We start from the raw sequence: 21,015 nt of genomic DNA, 5'->3' as shown, positions 1-21,015 counted from the left end.
TCACTCTGTGGCCAGGCCAAGCTGCTGACGGCCCAATAACTGACATGTTATACGGCCCGTCTGCACAGAAAGATATTACATGTCGGGTCAAAGCTATAAAATGCTGACCTGTGGTCAACAGCTGAAATAAATCTTGAGTTGTACAGTACTTACAGTTGACAGTGAGATGGAGAGCCGCAGTCTGGCTGCTGACTGGGTTGCTGACTCTACACTGGTAGTTCCCTTGGTTGGAGCTGAAAACGGGTTGCATGAACACGGTCCTGTTGTCCATCGATAAGCTGACGCTCTGTCCGAAATCAAGAGGACGGCCATCTTTCATCCACTCTCTGGTGATGATGGAGCTGGAGGCCTCGCAGGTGAGGCTGGTGGAGGTTTGATTTTCTATCAGGACGTCTGCAGGGCTGTGAATGCTGGCTGCAGTTATCAGCACTGGTGGTGACAATTTCAGACAATAACTAACTACAAGAGTTCAACAAAATATCCTGATAAACCTTCGTGATATCTAATTGATTAGACCAAGAAATAACAGATGTGACTATGTCTGAATTTCAGACTGAATTGTTGATTTTTACTGTTCTGTAAAGTATTTTTTTTTACATTATTTATAAGTTCATTAGTGTCAAAATAAGCATTTTATTTCAGTTCTTCCACCACATATAAATACATTATTTTAATGTCTATATATGTGAAAATGTTTATGCGAGAAGGCACAATTAAAGCTTTTTAGCACATAAATGATTGAAATGAGATATTAATAAAGGATTTATAGTGAATTACATCTGATTAGATGACTAGAAAATGTTTAGTATCTGTTGTGTCCTGCTTCTTAAAAACAGATTTAAAACAAAGCAAAAATATAAAAATAAACATGAAGTCTAAAGGTAAGATGTCAACTACATATAAATATATAAATACAGTGAAAATAAGTTAACATTTTAATGAAAATAAAGAAACATATATTTGGTATAAAACATGAATTGATCAGCAAACTTACTACGATTTTTTAAATGGGTACAAAGCATAACCAGAGAGTACATGTTGCAGCATTTTAAATATATTCTAAGAAAAACAGCCTCATAATATTTTATTTGGTGGTTTAATATATAAGAAATGATCTTTTTAAAGAAATGAGCTTGAATTTTTTTGGTTGTCTGTCAGTTGTCTTTTTTTTTTAACTCAATTTTATTTTAAAACTCATTAAATACCAAACTTTTGAGCCCAGTTTTGTGTTTTCTGAGATGTTTTATCCATCTGGTTATTGTATTTCACCCGTATCCACTGTTATTCCTTTAGGAAACATTCATTTTCAGATGGATTTATTCCTTATTTCCCCCCATAGTGTCTAAAGACCCACCATACACATTGAGAGTGATCCTCCCCATTCTCTGCAGGCCCCCGTCTGGTATGATGGTGAGTGTGTACTCCCCGCTGTCCTCCAGCACCAGGTTCCTGAGCTCCAGCGCTCCTGTGGCTCGATCTAATGAGATCCTGTTGCTGTGTCCCGGCTCTGTGATGTTGGTGCTGGTGGAAGTGATGATGTTCACGCCTTTAAAGCTCCAGCTGACAGACAGAAATGGTCTCTGTGGGGGTCTGAGGCTGGTGGTGAACTTCACTCTGCCTCCTACGGCTCCACTCAGCGGTCCTGGGTTTAAAATATTCTCTCCTGAACACACTGCTTTTTAAACCCAAGAGGAAAGAAAAATGGTCAAAACTTTAATAACCCTGCAAGTACCGCAGGGTTACTGATCATTAAAAATAGACATTTTATTTCTCTCTCTGTGTGAAAATCAACTAAATTTACCTGATAACAGCAGCATCACAGCAGCCCAGAAGCTCGTGTCCATGCTTTCAATGGATTTTTAAAATATTCTCTCAGAGTCCAGCACAAGGTTTGAAATGCAGTCGTAGGTTCTCCTGCTCTTTTATTGTCCAACAGACACGACCAACTCCAGCCCCCCACTCACTAATGCAAAGAACAAATAATGTTTACTCTGCTTGTGCACATACATCTAAATGCCTGTGGGTAAATGCAATCAAGATTTACGTACATTCTTCCTAAGGGGGTTTTCATGGAAGAGTGCTTCAGCTACATTGGAAATGCAAGATGAGAATGGGTCTCCTTCCAGTATGGTCTTTGATATCTGATTTCTGTACAAGTTTTCTAGTCATATCTTGAACTCAATACAACATAGAAAGGTAGAGTTTGAATAAAACTAAAACATGTAAAGTTTCAAGAAGTTTAGGGAGTTTGGAGAATGTCAAGTTGTTTGTATGAATAAATTTGCATTAAAATGTTACATTTGTTGAATTACAGCTTTGGGATAAAAAGTAATCTCATTAATTTATTGATTACTTCTTAAAATATCCATTGGTTTTTCAAGGGTTTTTCAAGCTTGATAATTTATTTTCACTGACCAGATTGTGTGCATGTTCATGTCTACGTATCGATGAAACTTGCAGTTCAGCAGTTCAAACTCTGACTCACGTTGGTGATGCTGTGACCATCGGTTTTTATGAGCGTTTCAAGCTTTTGAGGGTTCCTGTTTGGAAAGATGCAGCGATCCGTAGCGTTCCTTCAGGAGGACGATCAAAGACGTCCAGGAGACACTCAGGCTCCATCAGACAGCTTTGCAAACAGAAAGTTCATTCAAAACCTTCAGACAACCTGAACAATAGATTTAAAAAAACAACCTCGCTCGCTCTCCTGGGTCCTGTGGTGCACTTTGTGCCAACCATCCATTAAATTACACCCACAAGGAGGACTGTTCAAAACTGCTCTGACAACCACTGGTTCAAGGTAATTTTCCATCATTTACTCTCATGCTAGGGTAAGAAAATATGGACATGTCACATCAATACATTTCTGAGATCAGGAGTGGCCTAGAGTGTACGTAGTACAAAGCTTCAGAAAATAATAAGTGGTTGAAATAGCATAAATAGGACTTTAGCATTAGTTTGGTTTATTTGGAAATTCTTAGAGGACAAATTAGTAAGAAGCAGGAGAAGGGTATATGACCTGGATGCACCAGAAATCTGTAAAAATCAGAACCAAGATCAACATCAACGCTTTGAATACAAAATGCATGAAGGTTCAGCCAGTAAAGAAAGAAAAACAGTCAAATCCTACAAAACTGTCATTTTCTAATCATGTTGATCAGACATAATCAGGACGTCTGCATCATGGACTATCGCCTCTACCGCTTCACCAGGTGACATCCCATACCTCAACTTTTTATGTATAATCTTTGAGGTGTTTTCACTATCTCAAAAGTTTAACATCCTCGGTCTTCTTTACAATATTAGGGTGCAGCAAATCAGCAGAAAGGAAAATAAATTTACCAAAATGCTGTAATCTGTATTCTCGCTGCATATGATGCTTTCACATAGCTCAAACAAAAATATGTAAATTATTTAATATTACAGCATAATATTACAGCATAATCTTTTATATATTTTGGCAATTTATCAACAGAACAGAAAAAATATATTTTACAGGTACTTTACAGAAAAAGCACAGCTCATACGGCAGAGGGAACAGTGATCAGGAAGGACCAGTGTAGCAGAGTAGATGTTTTTTATCCCCCCAACTGTTTTTCCAGGAAACACATAAAATGTGAAAGCAAATATCTCTCCACCTGCCATTTTATGGGCACTTTAATCTGTACTCACAGAGCTACAGTGGTGTTTTTGTTTTAGATTTTGTGAATTTGAAAACAGCAGATTATGGCCCTGCTACCAAATAGTGTATTACTATGGAAGACATATTTAAGATACTCCTTTTAACTGAACAAAGAAAAGATAAATATCACAAAACACATTTGTGAAAAAAGTTGTTTGTAAAGCCTATATAACAGATTTGCATATACTAACAGTATGTGGATGCGTTTCATTATTAAGCTGACCTTTTCTGTCTAAAAACCAATTTGTTGAAATAATGGTGCAACATCCAGATGTTATGAATGTAGTTATTCCAGTAGCTTTTGAGCCGTCACAGTCTGGGAAATCTGAATGAGAAAGGTTTGGAATGAATTATGATTTTTGTTAAACTTACTTTAACACATCAGATGTTAGAGACATTTTCTTTAAATTGTTTCTGCCTGTGACCGTTAACTTGTGGCTCACTGTTTCTCGGTTTTTCGGTGTGCGTCTCGCTGTCAGAGCTTCGACTCGACTGGATGACACGCGGCGCTTCGTGACTGTTGGCTGGTTTTCCATTAAAAAGCCAAGTGAACCTTGTTGAAGGCGCAGACATTGTGAAGCAGTAGAGCATTGTGAAATCTCCTGTGTGCACTGAGGCAGGTCCTTTAGTGGTTGAGCTGTCAGGTCCATCATGAACGCACTTTATGTCAGAGGAGTCAGAGTGTTGGAAATAATCTGGTTTGGCAGCAGTTGTTATAGATTTAGGTTATTTTGCAACCAACACTCCTCAGTTTGAGTGGTGTGTGTAATTTAAATGGCAGCCTATAAGGATCAAGTATAATGCTGGAAAAAATTCAATTTAAAAACATGTTTAACAACATATAGATAAAAATTGTATAGTTACAGATCACTTGTGGTTTTACTGACATGATTAAACATGACATATTCAAACCAGCACTTTAGAAAACAGGGACTCTGGTCATATTGGGTCACAGTTTCTATAACGAGACTGGATCCATCAGTGATCTGAACTCTGGAGCCGCTTTTCATCCAAAAGAAAGACGGAGAACAAGAGCAGGAGCAAAACACACTGATGGAGGCACTTCAAATTATTTTCTAGAAGTTGTGTATTATTTTTTTTTATTTACTGTGAAGTTTTATCTTAGAGCCCATCAGTCAAGAGATTTATTAGAAGAAGTTTTTTTTTTATCACCGTCAGACAGAAATGAATTTAAGAAAAAATGGAGACAAAGTTGAAACAATGTTTGTTTTCCTGCTTAACGTGAAACCAGTCTCCCCTAAAAGGTTTTATAACGTAGTCTAAAAACAAATTTAACAGAAAATTTGGATCCAGTGGCAAAGAGAAGGAGTTTTAAAACAAATAAAAAATAAAATATTTGGATTTGATTTGCAATCTGTGAATTAAATTCAACAAAATTATTTTTGTCTTTGCCACTTTAGAAGTTGCTGAATATTTTCACCAACTGGAAAATAAATAGTATCTTCTAACTCTGCTCATATATATAGATTTATCTTTTCAACAATTTACATCATCTCTCTGCATTAACCTCCTGCATGTGTTTAACTGTGCAGTTCCTGCAGCATCTGTTTATTTCAGAATCAGCCACATGGCACAGCCACACATCAAAGCTGCTCCTGCTGCTGGAAGCATAATAAATACCCAACAAGCTGGATTTACGTTTTATTGCATCAGATTTGGAAAAACTCCAGCAGGGACTGTGTAGACCGACTTCTTTTCTGATTTACAATTTCATCAGATCAAATTAAAACACTGCTGCAATGACAATGATTATTAAACATGAGGTTTCTTTGTAAACCTTCACTCTTCACACTGATATTTTTAGTTCTGTTGCTGTTACTTTCAGAAATCTAAAGAGAAATTAATCTTGAAACAGTAAAATGCACTGAAATAGTTGTACATTTACCAAACTGTTAACAGTTTAATCTTTTCAGGAACAAATGACTCAGTTCTCTTTTTGTTTAATGGCTAAACTATATTTAATTCTCAGTTCAATATTTCTGAAGTGTTCACTTGACTTTTGTCTATAAAATCAATAAAACAACAATATTCAAACTCACTGCAGATAACAGACTATCCACATTATTTGAGGATCAGGAAAAGCAAATGATAAATAGCTAAATAAATAAACACAACAACCAGTGGCCACCAAGGTGCTTGAACAAAGTAATCAATTATTTCCTGATTGACTGACTTTAATCATTTTTTGTACAATAAAAAGATAAGTACGTATGGAGCGGATTACTGTAACTGCTGTGTTAGAGAATCATCTATATAAGAACATATATAACTCCACCACAGTTAGTTATAACTAACTGTGTTGTGTTTATTACAACAGGTGTTGTAATAAACACCTGTTGTGTGTTTACAACAGGTGTTGTAATAAACACCTGTTGTATAATTTTCTCTGTGATTATTTCTGGTTCATAATCTAAAACTACATAATCCAGAGCTTGAACATTCAACAAGAAACAGACGTGATCTTATTCATGAGAAAAAACAAATTAACATCTATTCTCCACTCCCACACACACCTGGCGTCTTTTCAAACTTCTGTCAGTGTCTAATTGAGCGTCATGTGGATTTTAACCACTAGAGGGAGACAATTTGATGCTTTTGTAGACTGAAAGCCCCTGATGTACAAATAAAAGTTTTGTGAATATAAGTAATACATACTTACATTTACTATTAATATATATGCTTTATATATTAATAGTATTAGTACTATTAATATATATAAAACTGAATAGACACCGATATTTTAAAAGGGTATTGTTGTCAGACTGAAGATTTATTAAAGACTTATGAAATGTTTTTATTATTGTAGCCTTCAAAACAATCATTTACCTATCTATACACATTATTGGCAGTCCTTTAGGTGTGTAAATTTTATTTGTCTTTATTGATCTATGGAAACACAACAACAGGAAAAACAAAACAAAAAACAGTAAACATACGATAAAAAGTCTTTTCCCTTCCTCTAACTGGTAATGTAGTTTCATGATTCTTCTTTTTTGATAACCTACAGAATAAAGGAAAATATAAAGGAAAAGATTAGTAACATAATGGTTAACTTTATTATGCATGTTGTCATTAAGAATTGATTGCTTATCAAAAATTAACTGACCTTTTAAGAAAGAAAGCAGATTTTATATCTCATCATAAATCTGTGACATTGTCTCGTACACATGATCTGAGGAAAATAACAACCATGTTTTAATCATTCAGTTTTTAAATTATTCTAAAACATTTCACTGTAGGAAGAAAACTTTGAAAGTGGTGAATAAACTATTAATCAATTAAATGTTTCTCCACTATTTTAAAAGGAAAATAACCATGAAAACTAAAACCTTTTTTATTACATTGATATGACATTTCTATTTCCATCCACTATTTTCAACACTAATTTCTGTTGATGAGCATTGGAGGAAATGTGTCCTGAGCATCTCAAAACTTAACACTTTTTTCCTGTAATACTATGAGGCAGAACCAACACAATGGACCTGACCCAAACACATAAAGGCGAACATGCACCATGCACCTGATGGTCAGTTCTTAACAAACACAGAGATGTGAGCATGATGTGCATGGCACACAAAAACAACATCTGACCCACACAAGGCCCCAATGAACACAATATTATGCAGACACACACACAGACATATATCTACAGCCTGTTTCTTACAACTTACAGTAAATAATAAAAAAGGAAAACAAAGCCTACCTGATTGACGTGAAGAATCCCTCTGCCAGTTCTTAGGCTCAGGTTTCTTGTCTGTGACAGCTAGAGGATGAGAAAGTAAAGTGATAACATTTTCTCATGATTTATTTTATTTAAAACATGGGCAGCATAGATTAACCACAAGAGGAGAGATTTATTGTATCAGGTTAAAGCTCTCAGTGCTAATTTCCGCCTGCAGTCCCCAACCCAGCTGCTTCATTTCTACTCGTTTTTGGCAAAAGTTTAAACTAGATCTAACTGTTAAAGATTCTGTTTATTCATTTTTAGCTAGTGTCATCGCACAGTCACATTTATCTCGTGGAAAAAGCACCACCCACTAAATAAAGAAAAGTAAACTAATTACATTTTTGAAATCAGTTAGTTGGTTAGGACGAGAGAGCTCCTTCAGCTTCGAAAGGCTGGACTGCTGCATGATGAAGAGGACAGAAATATCTCAAGAGCGAGATGAAAGTTTTATTGAGAGCAATAACGAAAAAGAGAGTGAGGAAGTGTGTGTGAAGCCAGACCTGAAGGATTTTACTGGAGGGCATTACACAAAAAACATCATCACATTTGACTAACATGAAAACAGCCACATCTCTAAAGGGTATTATATACACCGTGCACAAAACCAACGCAATGGACCTGGCACACAAATAAAGGCCACATGCACCGTGCACACAGACAGTCTGGGCTTTCTTTCCTTCACTTGGATTCCTCCGGTAGAATTTCTATCAGGCCAATCAACGAACAGAAGGAGAAGATGTGAACAATGATGTCAGTTTCTGTGCTGTTTTAGATTTGTAGTCTGCCTGTAGTTTTAGCAGTGGCAGTGATGGAAGTGAATCTTTCTGTCCATGCTGGTCCTGCTTCCAAATATTAAATTAACATTACCACCATTTCATTTGGCTCAGTAGTTCTCTCTTCTCAGTGGAGGATGGACGTTTACTGGGTAAGCTTCATAGCGTCAAAGTGGCTCATTGCATACATCCCTGGTAAATGTTAGCAACTGGGTAAAATTAAAACTGCAACAGAGTCCACGCCTCCAGGAAGCAATTGTTTCTCAGTAGCCAAGAGCCTGGACCCTCTGTAAGAAGTAAAGTGTAGACAGGGTGCTGCTAGCATGGCAGGCAGGTCCTGGCCAACACATGATGCACATGGTGCACACAAGCAATGCATCTGACCCACACAAAACCCAATAAACACAATGAGATGCAGGCAAACGTATTTACATGTCTACAAAACCGTTTTTTACAACTTACACTGAATAATAAAAAGGAAAAAAAAGCCTACCCATTTGATGTGAACGCGCCCCTTGCCGGTTCCTAGGCTCAGGTCTTCTCTCTGTGACATCCTCCTCTAGAAAACAGAAATTTGCTTCATTTCTACTTGCTTTGACAAATGTTTCAACGAGACAACTATTTAAAGGTTTGTTTAATTATTTTTAGCTAGTTTCACTCTCACATTTAGTTTCTGAAAATAGCACAAGCTGCTAAATAAACAGAAGTAAACGTCTTTTGAAAAAACTAGACTGTCTGATGAAGGAGACATCAATAGGTCAAGAGCAAAGAAGTGTTAGTGAAAGTGAAAGACTGATGAAGTGTGTTAGAGGCCAGGCACACCTGCAGAATATTATTGGATGGCATTCAGAAAAAACATCCCCACATCTGACCAACATGAAAACAATCACATCCCAAAGTGCATCATAGACATGGTGCAAAAACCAGCACAATGGACCCGACACACACAAATACAGGATACATGCACCTCACAGCTGAAGGTCAGTTGCTGACCTGTGCGAGCGAGATGATGTACATGTCGCACACAAACAATATATCTGACACACACAAGACCCAACAGGCACACACTAAAATATATGTTTATTTAGCATATTTCTTACAGTTTATGCTGAATAATAAAAAAGAAAAACAAACCCTACCCATTTGAGATGGACCCTCCTCCCGCTGGTTCCTAGGCTCAGGTTTGTTGTCTGTGACATCCAGAGGAGCAAACGGTGAAGTTACTACATTTTGCTACTTCTGACAAACTTTTCATCCAAATGTAACTGTTTAAAAGTCTGTTTAATAATTTTTAGTTAGCTTGACTGCACAGACACATTTAGCTTATGGAAACAGCACCAGCTGCTAAATGAACTAAAGTAAACTAAGATAAACTAACTAATGACATTTTTGCTTAGGATGTATGCTCACCCCCACTGACACACAGATAAAAAACTATTTAAAAGCTTTTACTCAGATTTGTCTTAACAATAAAGAGGACAAGGGGCATGAAAGACAAATAGTTATAAAAAACCTCAAAGTGCACACAGTTTGTACTTTTTTTTCCTTTTCAAAGTTAGTAGGTGCTGCTTCATCTTTGCTCAACACTCTGGAAATTATGGTTGTGGCTTCTAGGTTTTAGAGTTACCTGAACAAATGATATTCAATTTCAATTTAAATCAAGTTGTAGCACTCTGAAAACAGTAAGTGATGTGATTTGCTTTTTATTCCATTTTTTTAAGTTGTGTGATATTATAGAGAAAGTATTCATACTTACCTTTTTTAGGTTTGGGTTTGACATTTTTTCTAAATGTTGGAAAGAAAATAAGAGTTAGCAATCATCCAACTTTAATTTCTATTTGTCTGTTTATATGATTAGAAACTAAGCGGTGTGTAACATCAAAACACTCACTTTCTTCTGTAAAGGAAAAAGACTCCAGCAGCAACTAAAACTAAAACTGCTAAACATGCGAGCACAATTCCAGCAATGGCTCCGGCTGGGAGACCTCCAGACTCTACATAATCCAGTGTAAAAGAAGAGACAAAACAGAGACCTCCATGTAAAATCATCAACAGTGACATTTTCATGGACAGATTTTGTCAAGCATTAGTGTTTATAGAACGTATAAGGATCTATTAGTTTCTTTTTTCTTGCGTTAGAACTTTACATTTTAATACAACAATTATAAAACATTGAGTTGGGAGTCAGTAAACTAAATACTTGATTTATTAGATGAATATAATCATCTTGATGTCTGTAACAGACCTTTTCTTAATACTCACCCACTACTACAGAGATGACAGAAAGCCGAGATGCTTCATAAATCAGAGTTTTCTTGTTGAAGGCCTGACAGCTGTAGTTTCCAGTGCGATTTACTTCAACATTGATCAATCTGAGTTCTGGTCCAGAATCGAACTGCAGGCTTTCATTAACAAACCACCGAAACTCTGCAGGAGGAGTGGAAACAGCTGAGCAGCTCAACATGATGTCTGAGCCTTCCTTGTAGTGTTCCTGAGATGGAACGACGGTCAGTTCGACTAGTTCTGGTCCATCTGTGATGTTAGAAATAAGTGATGAAAAATAATAAAGCTGTACACCGCAAAATAAAGCATAGGTGAAGCCTTAAATAGACATGCATAGTTGTAAATGGCCATGATAAAAACTTACAAAAGATGGAGATGTTAACTGGATCACTGAAGTCCTCACTGAAGTAGTTGAAGGCATGACACCTCAGTAGGTTGAGATCAGGTCGGGTCACCTTGGCGATAGTCAGAGTGGATCCTCCACCGGTGATCTGAACTCTGTCGCTGGCTGTCACCTCTGACCCGTTGTTCATCCAGAAGTAATGAGGAGAAAACCCAGATGCAGAGCAGGAGAGACGGACTGAGCTGTTGAACTCAACCAGGTCTGTGGGATCTGATGCCACCACAACACTGGAGACGCGTTCTGTGGGTCAAAGCAGGAAAATAATGTAACTATTATATAACTGACCTAAAACACAGAACAGTTTCATTGGGTTTAAAGTCATACAGTGACTTGTTTTTCTTTTTCTTTTTAGCATTTATGTTGTTTCTATGGATGTATGTGAAATATACTTAATACTGTTTGAATTAATTATGGAAAAAACACATTTTCATCCAAAAGTGAGCTTGAGAAGAGAAAGGTAAATCTTGTTTTATTTTGAAGTTTGGAGTGGAAAGACAAAAACTTGTAATGCTTATTTATAGAGCATGTTTCAGCAACAGGGCAATTTAAAGTGTTTCACATGATGAAAACACGAAATAATAATTAAGCAACAAATACCATGTTGCAGTGTCAGAATAAAGGAAACTGGATAGTTTGGATTACAGATTAAAGATGGTAAAGTTTTATCTTGATCAGCTCTGAAAATGTAAAGTCTCAAGGTTAGTTTTTAAGGGTGGGGTGCTGTTAATTGATTTATTACTTCCTCTCATCATTTAGATTGTATTAACAAATTAATAACTACTTTTGTTTTGGTATGATTCATAGCTTTTATATGATTGAAGATAGAGAATAGAGAAAACTATTCCCTTATGACTGAAATGCTGAAGTTTGGTCCAATGTGTTTAATGTAGTCAATATTTGCACTTCTTGTTTTATGGTATTTACTAAATGTATTTTTTAACATTACCTTTGGTTTTATTCCAGATAACTTCAAATAATATAATTATAAACTACCACTTCAGTTGAAATTCCATATTTTGAAGGTGGAACAACAATAAATGATAGATTGCAGAAAACAATATGTTTGGGCTTACTGGGATTTTTTTGCATACTCAGTGAAATTTGTTTTAGCTTAAAAAACAACTTTTTCTCTTCACCTCTAAAAAGGCTCTTTGTATATGCTCATCTTGAATTTGTTTCATACACATGAATATTTTGGAAATACTAATTCTTCAAGTTCTTTACAGACTTACCATTTACTGGGACAAGTAAAGGTTGAGACGTTTGCGTTTTCCGCGTTTTGCTGTTAAAGGCTTGACAGCTGTAGTTTCCATCTTGATTTGTCTGAATGTTGCTCAGTCTGAGGTCTGGTTTAGAGTCAGACAGACGATCCCCATTCAGAAACCACAGAAACTCAGGAGAAGGTCTGGACTGAACTGAACAGGTCAGAAGGACGTTTGAGCCTTCGTGGTGCGGTCCCGATGGAGAGACTTTCAGTCCTATGTCCTCTGGCCCATCTGTACAGAAAACCCCAAATAAAAGGACCATCAGTTTGTGTAAAAAGACAAAAACAAACCTTTTCATTATTCTGGCTGCTACTCCTTCTAGGGTTTGCAACAGAAGACTCTTGGTTTCAAACTCATCTTGTCCCTAGCATCCTTTTATGTGACACCAGCCCCCCTGCATAACCATATTTATTACACTTTTTAACTTGATCTGTGGTCAAGAATCCCTTTTAACTCACTGATTTAGATGGTTGATCCCAGATAATAAAACTCTTCCATTTCAAATATTTATTCTCTTCTCAGTTTTACTGTTCAATCTCCCTCTCTTTAACAAATACACATCTTTCCTTGCTTTCACTAACTCTCCCTTTTCTCTGCAGAACAAATATCTGCCCACTTCTCTTACTGTAGATCAAAATGTCATCTGCGAACATCGTAGTCCATTGAAACTCCTCTCTGATTTATTCTACCGATACCTCCCAACTGCAAACAACAAGGGCCTCAGACTATATCCCTGAAGCAATCCCACCTCTTGAGCCGCTCTAAGTTTTGCCACACACCATAGTCTTGCTGTCCCTGTACATACAGTATTTGGTGTCTGGTTTGTTTTCTCTAGTTTTTGAGGTTTTGCATTAAATCCCAACCTACTGAAAACAATTACTCTAAATAACATTCATTATAAAGAAATTGACACTTTTTAAGAAAATGCAACAATTAATCTAACTTAGATGAACATGAGGATTTAAACTTACAGTTAATGAAGACTTCTGCTGGTTCACTGATGTCAAAACTCACAGAGTTAGACACATTACACCTGTAGGATCCATGGTCGTTGCGGGTCACATTGGGTATAATCAGATTGGATTCTGCACCATTGACCTGAGTGACGTCAGAGCTGCCTTTCAACCACTGGATGTTGGTAGCATTACCAACGAAGGAGCAATGCAAATGCAAGGTACCATTAAACTCATTTAACTCCACTGTTTGGGGTATTACTTCTAAAACCTGCACTGGCTCTGTGGAGGAAAAAAATATAAAGATATTCATTGGTTGCCAAAATTTCACCAAGGACACAGTAAGCAGCAACAAGCAATATGTATTTCTAACAATATGTTTAAAATAGCAATTTACCCTTTATAATACTTTTAAAATTATTACTTTGTTTTCTTAAATCAATAGCATAACGATATGACTTTTAAACGCCGACCCAAATCTGTCTTTGCCAAGATAAAAACTGAAGGGAGACAGAGAGGAGAGAAAAGGGAAGAGACTGGACAAAATGTTCAGGTGGAATCATAAATCATTTAGAAATAAACAAGACATTATGGAATTGTTTCCCTGAAAACTTATTTGTCTTTTTATGCAGTTTCAGTGAATTAGAAACTCTTAGGAAAGCTATAAGAAAGTGGAAATAAGTGTCATGTAAATAATTCCAAATTGTAAGCCTTTATTATCAAAGTGTAAAGTTTTGAGCTTTAAATTCTCAAAACCTCATTGCTAAAGCTATATTGTAGTTGTATTCAGTTTGCTTCTTAGTTTTGGTTGACCAGTTAACTGTATTAACTTTTCAGCTGAAGATTTCAAAGCACCTGGACCAATTAATCTGTTTAATAATTACTAAATCTGAAAATAACTAACGTGTTTCACCTCTGCAGATTTGAAGGTTTTACTTTGGACTCCTGATGTGACACACTCACAACAAGAGCAAAGGATAAGAAATGTGTCACAAGTGTTGGAGATGTGAGCAAAATTTACACTTCTGCTTTGAGGTTTTAATGATAAAATGTACAGATTTGCTATTGGATTTCAGAATCTAAGATTTCATGAAGATTTTATAAGCATCTCCTCTTCACCAAAGTTTCATAACAACGAACTGTGTTGGAATCAGATTTGTTGTAAAAATCACAATACCTTCAATTAATGCACTGAGAAAATCTGTGAACTCGTCATCTTCTTCAGGTAAACCTGCAGCAGACGGTTTTTGGTTAATTGAAACATTTTTATTAAGCATTGAAAACTTTTCTGCACATATTACATTTTATAGTACAAATGGAACCAGTGAAAATAGGAAAATGTGCATGCGTGGGTTCTCTCCGGGTACTCCGGCTTCCTCCCACAGTCCAAAAACATGACTGTCAGGTCAATTGGTTTCTCTAAATTCTCCCTAGGTGTGAGTGTGTGTGTGAATGGTTGTTTGTCCTGTATGTCTCTGTGTTGCCCTGCGACAGACTGGCGACCTGTCCAGGGTGTACCCCGCCTCTCGCCCGGAACGTAGCTGGAGATGGGCACCAGCAACCCTCCCGACCCCATTAGGGACAAGGGTGAACAGAAAATGGATGGATGGATGGATATATATATAGATATATATATATATATAGTGCTGACTATTGCTAAATAATAAATAACGTTTGACTAAAAAAACAATCTCTTTTTTTCTAAGAATGTAAGTTGATCTGGTCTTCACAAATATTCCATAATTGTTCAAAATAGAGCTCAAATGTACAAAATATCACAGATTCACTGTATCAATAATTTTTAGACATAAACAAAGCCAATACAAATTGCAAACTTATAATATCTAGAAATCAAAGCCTGCTTCACAAAGTCATTGAATTTAGCATGAAATCTTCCATTCTTTGCTTGTTTTCCACAAATAAGGAATGAAAAGGACAAATTTAAACCTGGTGGAGTTTTTAATTACTGTACATGAAAAAATAAATCATCTTAAACATCTTTTCTCTGTAATAAGAAAATGCTGATCTCTGCTAATTTTGAGACTAACACAGTTATTGTTGCATTAACAAACAGTGAAAATATCTTCATGTTGTGGATCAAGAGGTAAAAGCTCACCTGAGATGGCTCCAAGGAGAACAAAAACTATGATGATTGTTTTCATTTCTTTCTTTTAGTATAAAACAGGAGTAAGAATCTGTTTCACTCCTCAGATTCTTGTTGTCCTCAATGACAAGAATGAACCAGGAAGTCAAATTGCTTATCTCTCTTTGATACATTGGTTAAACATTAACACTATTTTGTGTTTATTTCATTATGGCCTGACAGTAAGCAAGTTATACAAATCAAATTATATAAACATTACTGAAATTATATGTACTAAAATAATATTGAATTTAACTTTTTTCCTAGAAACATATGCCCATTATTGTTGATTATATTTAAGATGTATGTATGACTAAAGAAAAATTGTTTATTACCACATAAGATGAAATATGACTTCAGAGTGCAACTATGGCACCAGTCCTCCAGCTTTTTGGGACTTTCGACTCATAAATCACAGGTTTGTCAAACAGTAAAATACCTTCAAGTAATAAAAAGTTGGTAGTAAAGTAATAAACAAGAAATTATAACAATAGTAGGAAGACTGACCAACATTTACCGTAAAATAGATAAGAATTACTGCTAGAAGTGAAACAAACTCACAATGAACTTAGCCCAGTATCATGACTCATAATTTTATTCATAAGTGTGTTATACACAACAAACTCAGTTGCAAGGATAATCAAATAAGGAAGGCCACATTTAAAGTGCTTTTTGCTCGTAGTATAATAAAAAATAACAGAATGAAAGAAAAAAGAGGTAAATATTTTAATAAAAAATTATATATACATATATAAAGTTTGTTGCACATGGAAAGATTTTACATGTCAAGATTCATTGTTATTGTGTTGTACAATTGCACATTGCCCTATTGGGAGTTTAAGGTGAGCGTGAGAGAAAAGAGGGATGGAAATTGTCCTGGCTCTGTTTGTCCAGGTTCTAATGGACCTGTAGCTTCTGCAAGACGGCAGCATAGATGGGATCAGTGGATCTTTGATGACGCTTTTTGCTCTGATAGGGCAGTGAGAAGAAAAAATGTCTTTTCGAGAGGGGAGATGGCAGCATTTACCCTGATGCTGGGAAGCCAAAAATACATTTCAAGGACATCAGTTCTCTAGAAAAGAAAATTAATGTGCAGAATGCTTTTATGATCTGACTTAATGTGAGCAACATTTTAACTAAGTATACACTAAAGAAAAAAACAAAAATATGCATCATATTTCAATGAGATACTCAGAATTTCTAACAATTAGCAACAATTTACTTTTTTTATTTTATAATACTTTAAATGAATAGTTAAGATTATTTGTAAAGCGCTTTTAACTGACATAAAATCACAAAGCTCAAAGCATAAAGCAAACACAACAAACAATAAAATCATGACATTAAGGTCTGGGAAAATAAAGTTTTTAGTTGCTTTTTAAAAATATCCACATGATCAACAAAACGGAGCTGCAAGGGCAAACTGTTCCTCAGCCTTGGGGCCATAAGGAATAAAAAGGCCTGGTCCCCTTTAGTTTGTAGCCAGCTATGTGGAATGACTAATGTTAGCCAGAAAGAGTGAGAGAGAAAAGAGAAATGCACAAAGAGAAGACAGTAATAAACTAAACACAATGGACTGAGCACATGTTTCCCCATAACTCTAAAGTCATACATTATTTCACACCCTGAATTAAATACATATGAAGACAATATAAAGGTGGAAACTATGAGCGTAAACTTTAGAAACACACACATGTACACACGAACACATGCATCAGATTATGTTCAACAGCAACTTTAACATCTTTGTTCTTCCTTTAGGTTGTTGTTCAACTTTCTTAAAGTTGTTGTTCTCTGAATTTTCTCAGATTTCTGACTTTCTGAAAAAAAAAAACACATAAACAGATTATAGTAATAATTTTATGCTGCAATTAAACACAAATGATTAACTGTGTAAGCATTTTTATAAGCTAAAAATATTTCATAATAAATCATGACAGACAATAGTGTAACTATTCTTTAGGGAAAAAATGTTTACCTCCAACATGTTACAATTTTCACTTTAAATAATAAAAGATCCTACCTTTAAATTGTTGGCTTTTTTATACTGATTGTTCTATCATATATAACTGAGATATCCTCATAGACATGTTCTTCTTCTACAAAAAAAGAAGCATAGACACTTTATCATTCCAATGTTTGTGTGTTATAAATACAGACAGAAAGCACAACCTTTGAGTTAGATGGTTTTCTTCAGATCCAAGACTATAAATCATTTGTACCAAAGAGCTCTGAAAATCCTACAGCTTTTAGAGACTTGTTATAAATGGTTAATGTATGAAAACAGGTGGGGTGGATATTGTACATTTTTTATTGTCCCAGCTTATTATTAACTCATTTTATTTGTATATAGACAGGGGCGGGAGGCTTCAAACCTTACCACCAGTTAAAACAAATCAAGAGAAAATCTTTGTGATTATTAAATTCTCAATTTTATTTTATGTACAGGATGAAGAAATTGTTAGAAACTTACCACATTTACCTGCATCAGGTTGTGCACTCACACTTTTTCTATATTTTGGAGAAAAAGTTATTAAAATGTAAGCAACTAAAAATACATAATAGTAATCTAAGTTTTATGTATATGAGAGCAAGTAAAATGTGTGTTTTCATGTTTTATGCATAAGAGAACAAGGTATTAAAAATACATACATACACATTTAATTTAATATTGATGCCTTAAATAAAACATTTTTGTGGCTCATTTGGCAACAGTAGATCTGAAAGTTGTACATTTGATTCCAGGTTCATCCTGCCACATGTTAATGTTAACCCCAAGTTGAGTATCAATCTGTGCATTAGTGTATAAATGTTTGCATGTTTATGAGTGAATGTGGCTCTAGTGAGAAACACTTTGAGTGGTTAATATGAGTATGAAGACACTTACTTTCTTTTATACATAAAGTAACCTCCAGCAGCTCCAGCTGCAACTACCAAACATGTGATTATTATCCCAGCAATGGCGCCTCCTGAGAGACATTCAGTTTCTTTAAAATCTAAAACAGAATACATCAATGAGCAATTCAACAACAACAACAACAACAACAAAACATTTACAATCTCTCCAATGTTGATACTGGACACTATGTTAGTTTAAGAAGCAAAATGAAAAGCTGGAAAATATATTAGTAATTTTGTTGTGGAATAAACCATAAATAAATGTTTACAGAATTATATCATGAAGGGTCTGCAGAATCAATAAGAATAATTAAATTCTTAAGCTTCTGGGAATAAAACTAAAGTTCCTAAGATTCTGCGTATAGTGTTTTAAGTTGACACCTGCCTCTGAGTACATTAAAATATAAAATAGAGTTTTATGGGGCATTAACAAAGATTATCTTAATGATTAGATGTGTTGATCAAACACAAGCCTCTCATTTTTAACCAAATATAATTAATATACAGTTTTTGAAGTCCGCGTCTCATAAAAAAATCTAATCATTAACTGTTTCAGACTGTAGAGACTCATTTAAAATGTTGATTGATTTCTCTGTTACCACCATTAAATGATTATTACACCAAAACTTTTCAAAGATTCTATATTTAAGATCAGATATAAACTTGATGGTATTTGAGCTACAAATGCCATCAATATCTAAATGTAAAAGTCATCTAAGTATTGTTTTTCTATGAATAAATTTATCCACAACCTTTAAATAGGTTGTAAATGTTTAACACCTAACAGTTAATGCAACAAACCAGTCTGTAACACTTACACACAACAGAGATGACAAAAGGATCAGAGATTTTGTGCAGCAGTGTTTTGATGTTAAGAGCCTGACAGTTGTAGTTCCCGCTCTGATTGAGCTGAATGTTGGTCAGTCTGAGGTTTGGCCCAGAAACAGGTAGCAGGGTTTCATTCAGAAACCACTGAAAAATGGCAGCTGGTTTGGATTCAGCTGAACAGAACATGGTGATATCTGAACCTTCTTCATATTTTTCATGATGTGGAGATACAGTTACTGAAATACTGTCTGGTCCATCTGCATATACAAAGAAAGACAAGACCTTCTGAAACTATTGTCTTCAACAACAATACTGTAAAGCCGTCGCTAAGGTTTGGAGTTTGGATGTGAAAATATCAAGATCAGACTTACAGTAGATAGAGAGGTAAACTGGATCACTGCTATCACGACTGAAATAATTGAAAACGTGACACCTCAGGAGCCCTTGATCATATCTGGTCACATTGAATATTGTCAGAGTGGATCCTCCATCAGTGATCTGAACTCTATCCCCATTTGTAAGCTCAGAGCTGCCGTTCATCCAGAGGAAAGATGGAGAGAATCCAGATGCAGAGCAGAAGAGCCGGACAGAGCTGCTGAACTCAACCAGGTCTGTGGAGGATGCGTTCACCGCAATGTTTGAAACACGTGCTGTGGATAAAGACACAATAGTTTTAAATACTGTTACTAAAAAATGAAAACTATATTAATAAAAACAAATAGAGCTACTGGTGGTGATATGGTTTAGCTGTGAAGGATAACGTCACAGCTCAACCATCTGTGTAAAACTACATAGTTTTCATCTGAAGTGCCAAATAATCATCATAACAATGTCAATGTGTGTGAGACCAGAATGGTAAAGGATCACTTGGATGCTAAATTTGGTGGACCATTAAATCCAAGGGTAATCTATTCAGACTCTGAATGGCAGTAATACATTTGGTCATTTCAATTGATTTTCACTGCCCCTGATCCGACACTTGATTTGGATGTTAGTGTCCAGGATGGTAAAGCATTCAGAGGATAATGAAGACAACATAATGATGGGAAAGAAGAGGAACAACGCAGTCCTACAAGCCTCTTATTGCCCCATATTAGTCAACTTTTATCGGATTGGTATGGTTTTTAAGTTTTGTATTTCATTTTGTGCTTGTTAAAGTAACAATAAAAAACAAGTATTGAACTTCCAACGTAGTACTTGCACAGAAGAGACGTTTGATACTTTTAAAGTAAATCATTCTACAGTAAAAAATACCAGATGCTGTCTGTAAACCATTGTCTTGGGCACTTTATAGGCCACTTATGGTTTCAATTTTAGCAATGACATTGCAATATTATATCCTGAAAATACTGAAATATACTTGGGGTTCAGATGGCAAATTAATGTCTGGATCCTTATTAAAGTATAGTCAAATTCTGGTGTTTTTCAAGTAAACAAAAACAAACATACTTGAATAATTTGACATGTTTTTTAAATTAACCGTTTAAAATCCAAGTCAGATATCTTACATTTTATTTGCTTGTGTCCAAAAAAAATTTACAAATATATATTTTTTTCCATCATAAATATTCCCTTTCTTCTTATTCATACTTACCAATAATAGAGACAGCTGATGGCTGAGATGTCTGATATTTCAAAGTTTTTCTATTAAAGGCCTGACAGCTGTAGTTTCCCTTCTGGCTCATCTGAATGTCCATCAGTCTGAGTTCTGGTCCAGAAACAGGCAGCACGTCTCCATTCAGGAACCAGAAAAACTCTGCGGTAGGTCTAGACTCAGCTGAACAGAACAGATTGATATTTGTTCCTTCTTCATGTTGTGTTTTTGATGGAGAGACCATTAACTGGATGTATTCTGGACCGTATAAGGGAAAAATGAAATCAAAACAAGTTACTGAAAAACTCTTGCTGAAAATAATTTTTTCACACTTTTATAGTAAGGTAAGAATGTATAATATTCTCTGGTCATTTATATTCTATTTACTATATCATATAAAACTGATAATTACACAAACCAGTCACTTTATAAAGTACACTTGTGCAAT

General features: G+C 35.4%; 1 protein-coding gene and 1 long non-coding RNA gene across 2 annotated transcripts; both read right to left on the bottom strand.

Moving 5' to 3' along the window:
* LOC114142226 (carcinoembryonic antigen-related cell adhesion molecule 5-like) lies at window positions 1–20,828 on the bottom strand. The gene is made up of 18 exons (XM_028013374.1): window positions 20,568–20,828; window positions 19,345–19,623; window positions 18,947–19,230; window positions 15,221–15,272; window positions 14,282–14,335; window positions 13,123–13,386; window positions 12,119–12,382; window positions 10,848–11,126; window positions 10,463–10,732; window positions 10,092–10,194; window positions 9,957–9,985; window positions 9,340–9,390; window positions 8,694–8,759; window positions 7,404–7,463; window positions 6,831–6,872; window positions 1,355–1,672; window positions 161–429; window positions 1–60 (listed from the first exon to the last, which is right to left on the bottom strand). The coding sequence occupies exons 1-18, from the start codon at window positions 20,809–20,811 to the stop codon at window positions 1–3; spliced, it is 2,988 nt and encodes a 995-aa protein (XP_027869175.1). The 5' UTR covers window positions 20,812–20,828.
* LOC114139483 (uncharacterized) lies at window positions 15,967–18,246 on the bottom strand. The gene is made up of 4 exons (XR_003594454.1): window positions 18,135–18,246; window positions 17,721–17,758; window positions 17,271–17,346; window positions 15,967–17,067 (listed from the first exon to the last, which is right to left on the bottom strand). It is a non-coding gene; the product is annotated as an uncharacterized LOC114139483 (long non-coding RNA).
* Window positions 20,829–21,015: the final 187 nt, after the last annotated feature.

This window comes from Xiphophorus couchianus, chromosome 3 (assembly GCF_001444195.1).
Source record: "Xiphophorus couchianus chromosome 3, X_couchianus-1.0, whole genome shotgun sequence".
In the NCBI taxonomy this organism is placed as follows: domain Eukaryota; kingdom Metazoa; phylum Chordata; class Actinopteri; order Cyprinodontiformes; family Poeciliidae; genus Xiphophorus; species Xiphophorus couchianus.
This window is presented reverse-complemented; position numbering and strand designations above follow the sequence as displayed.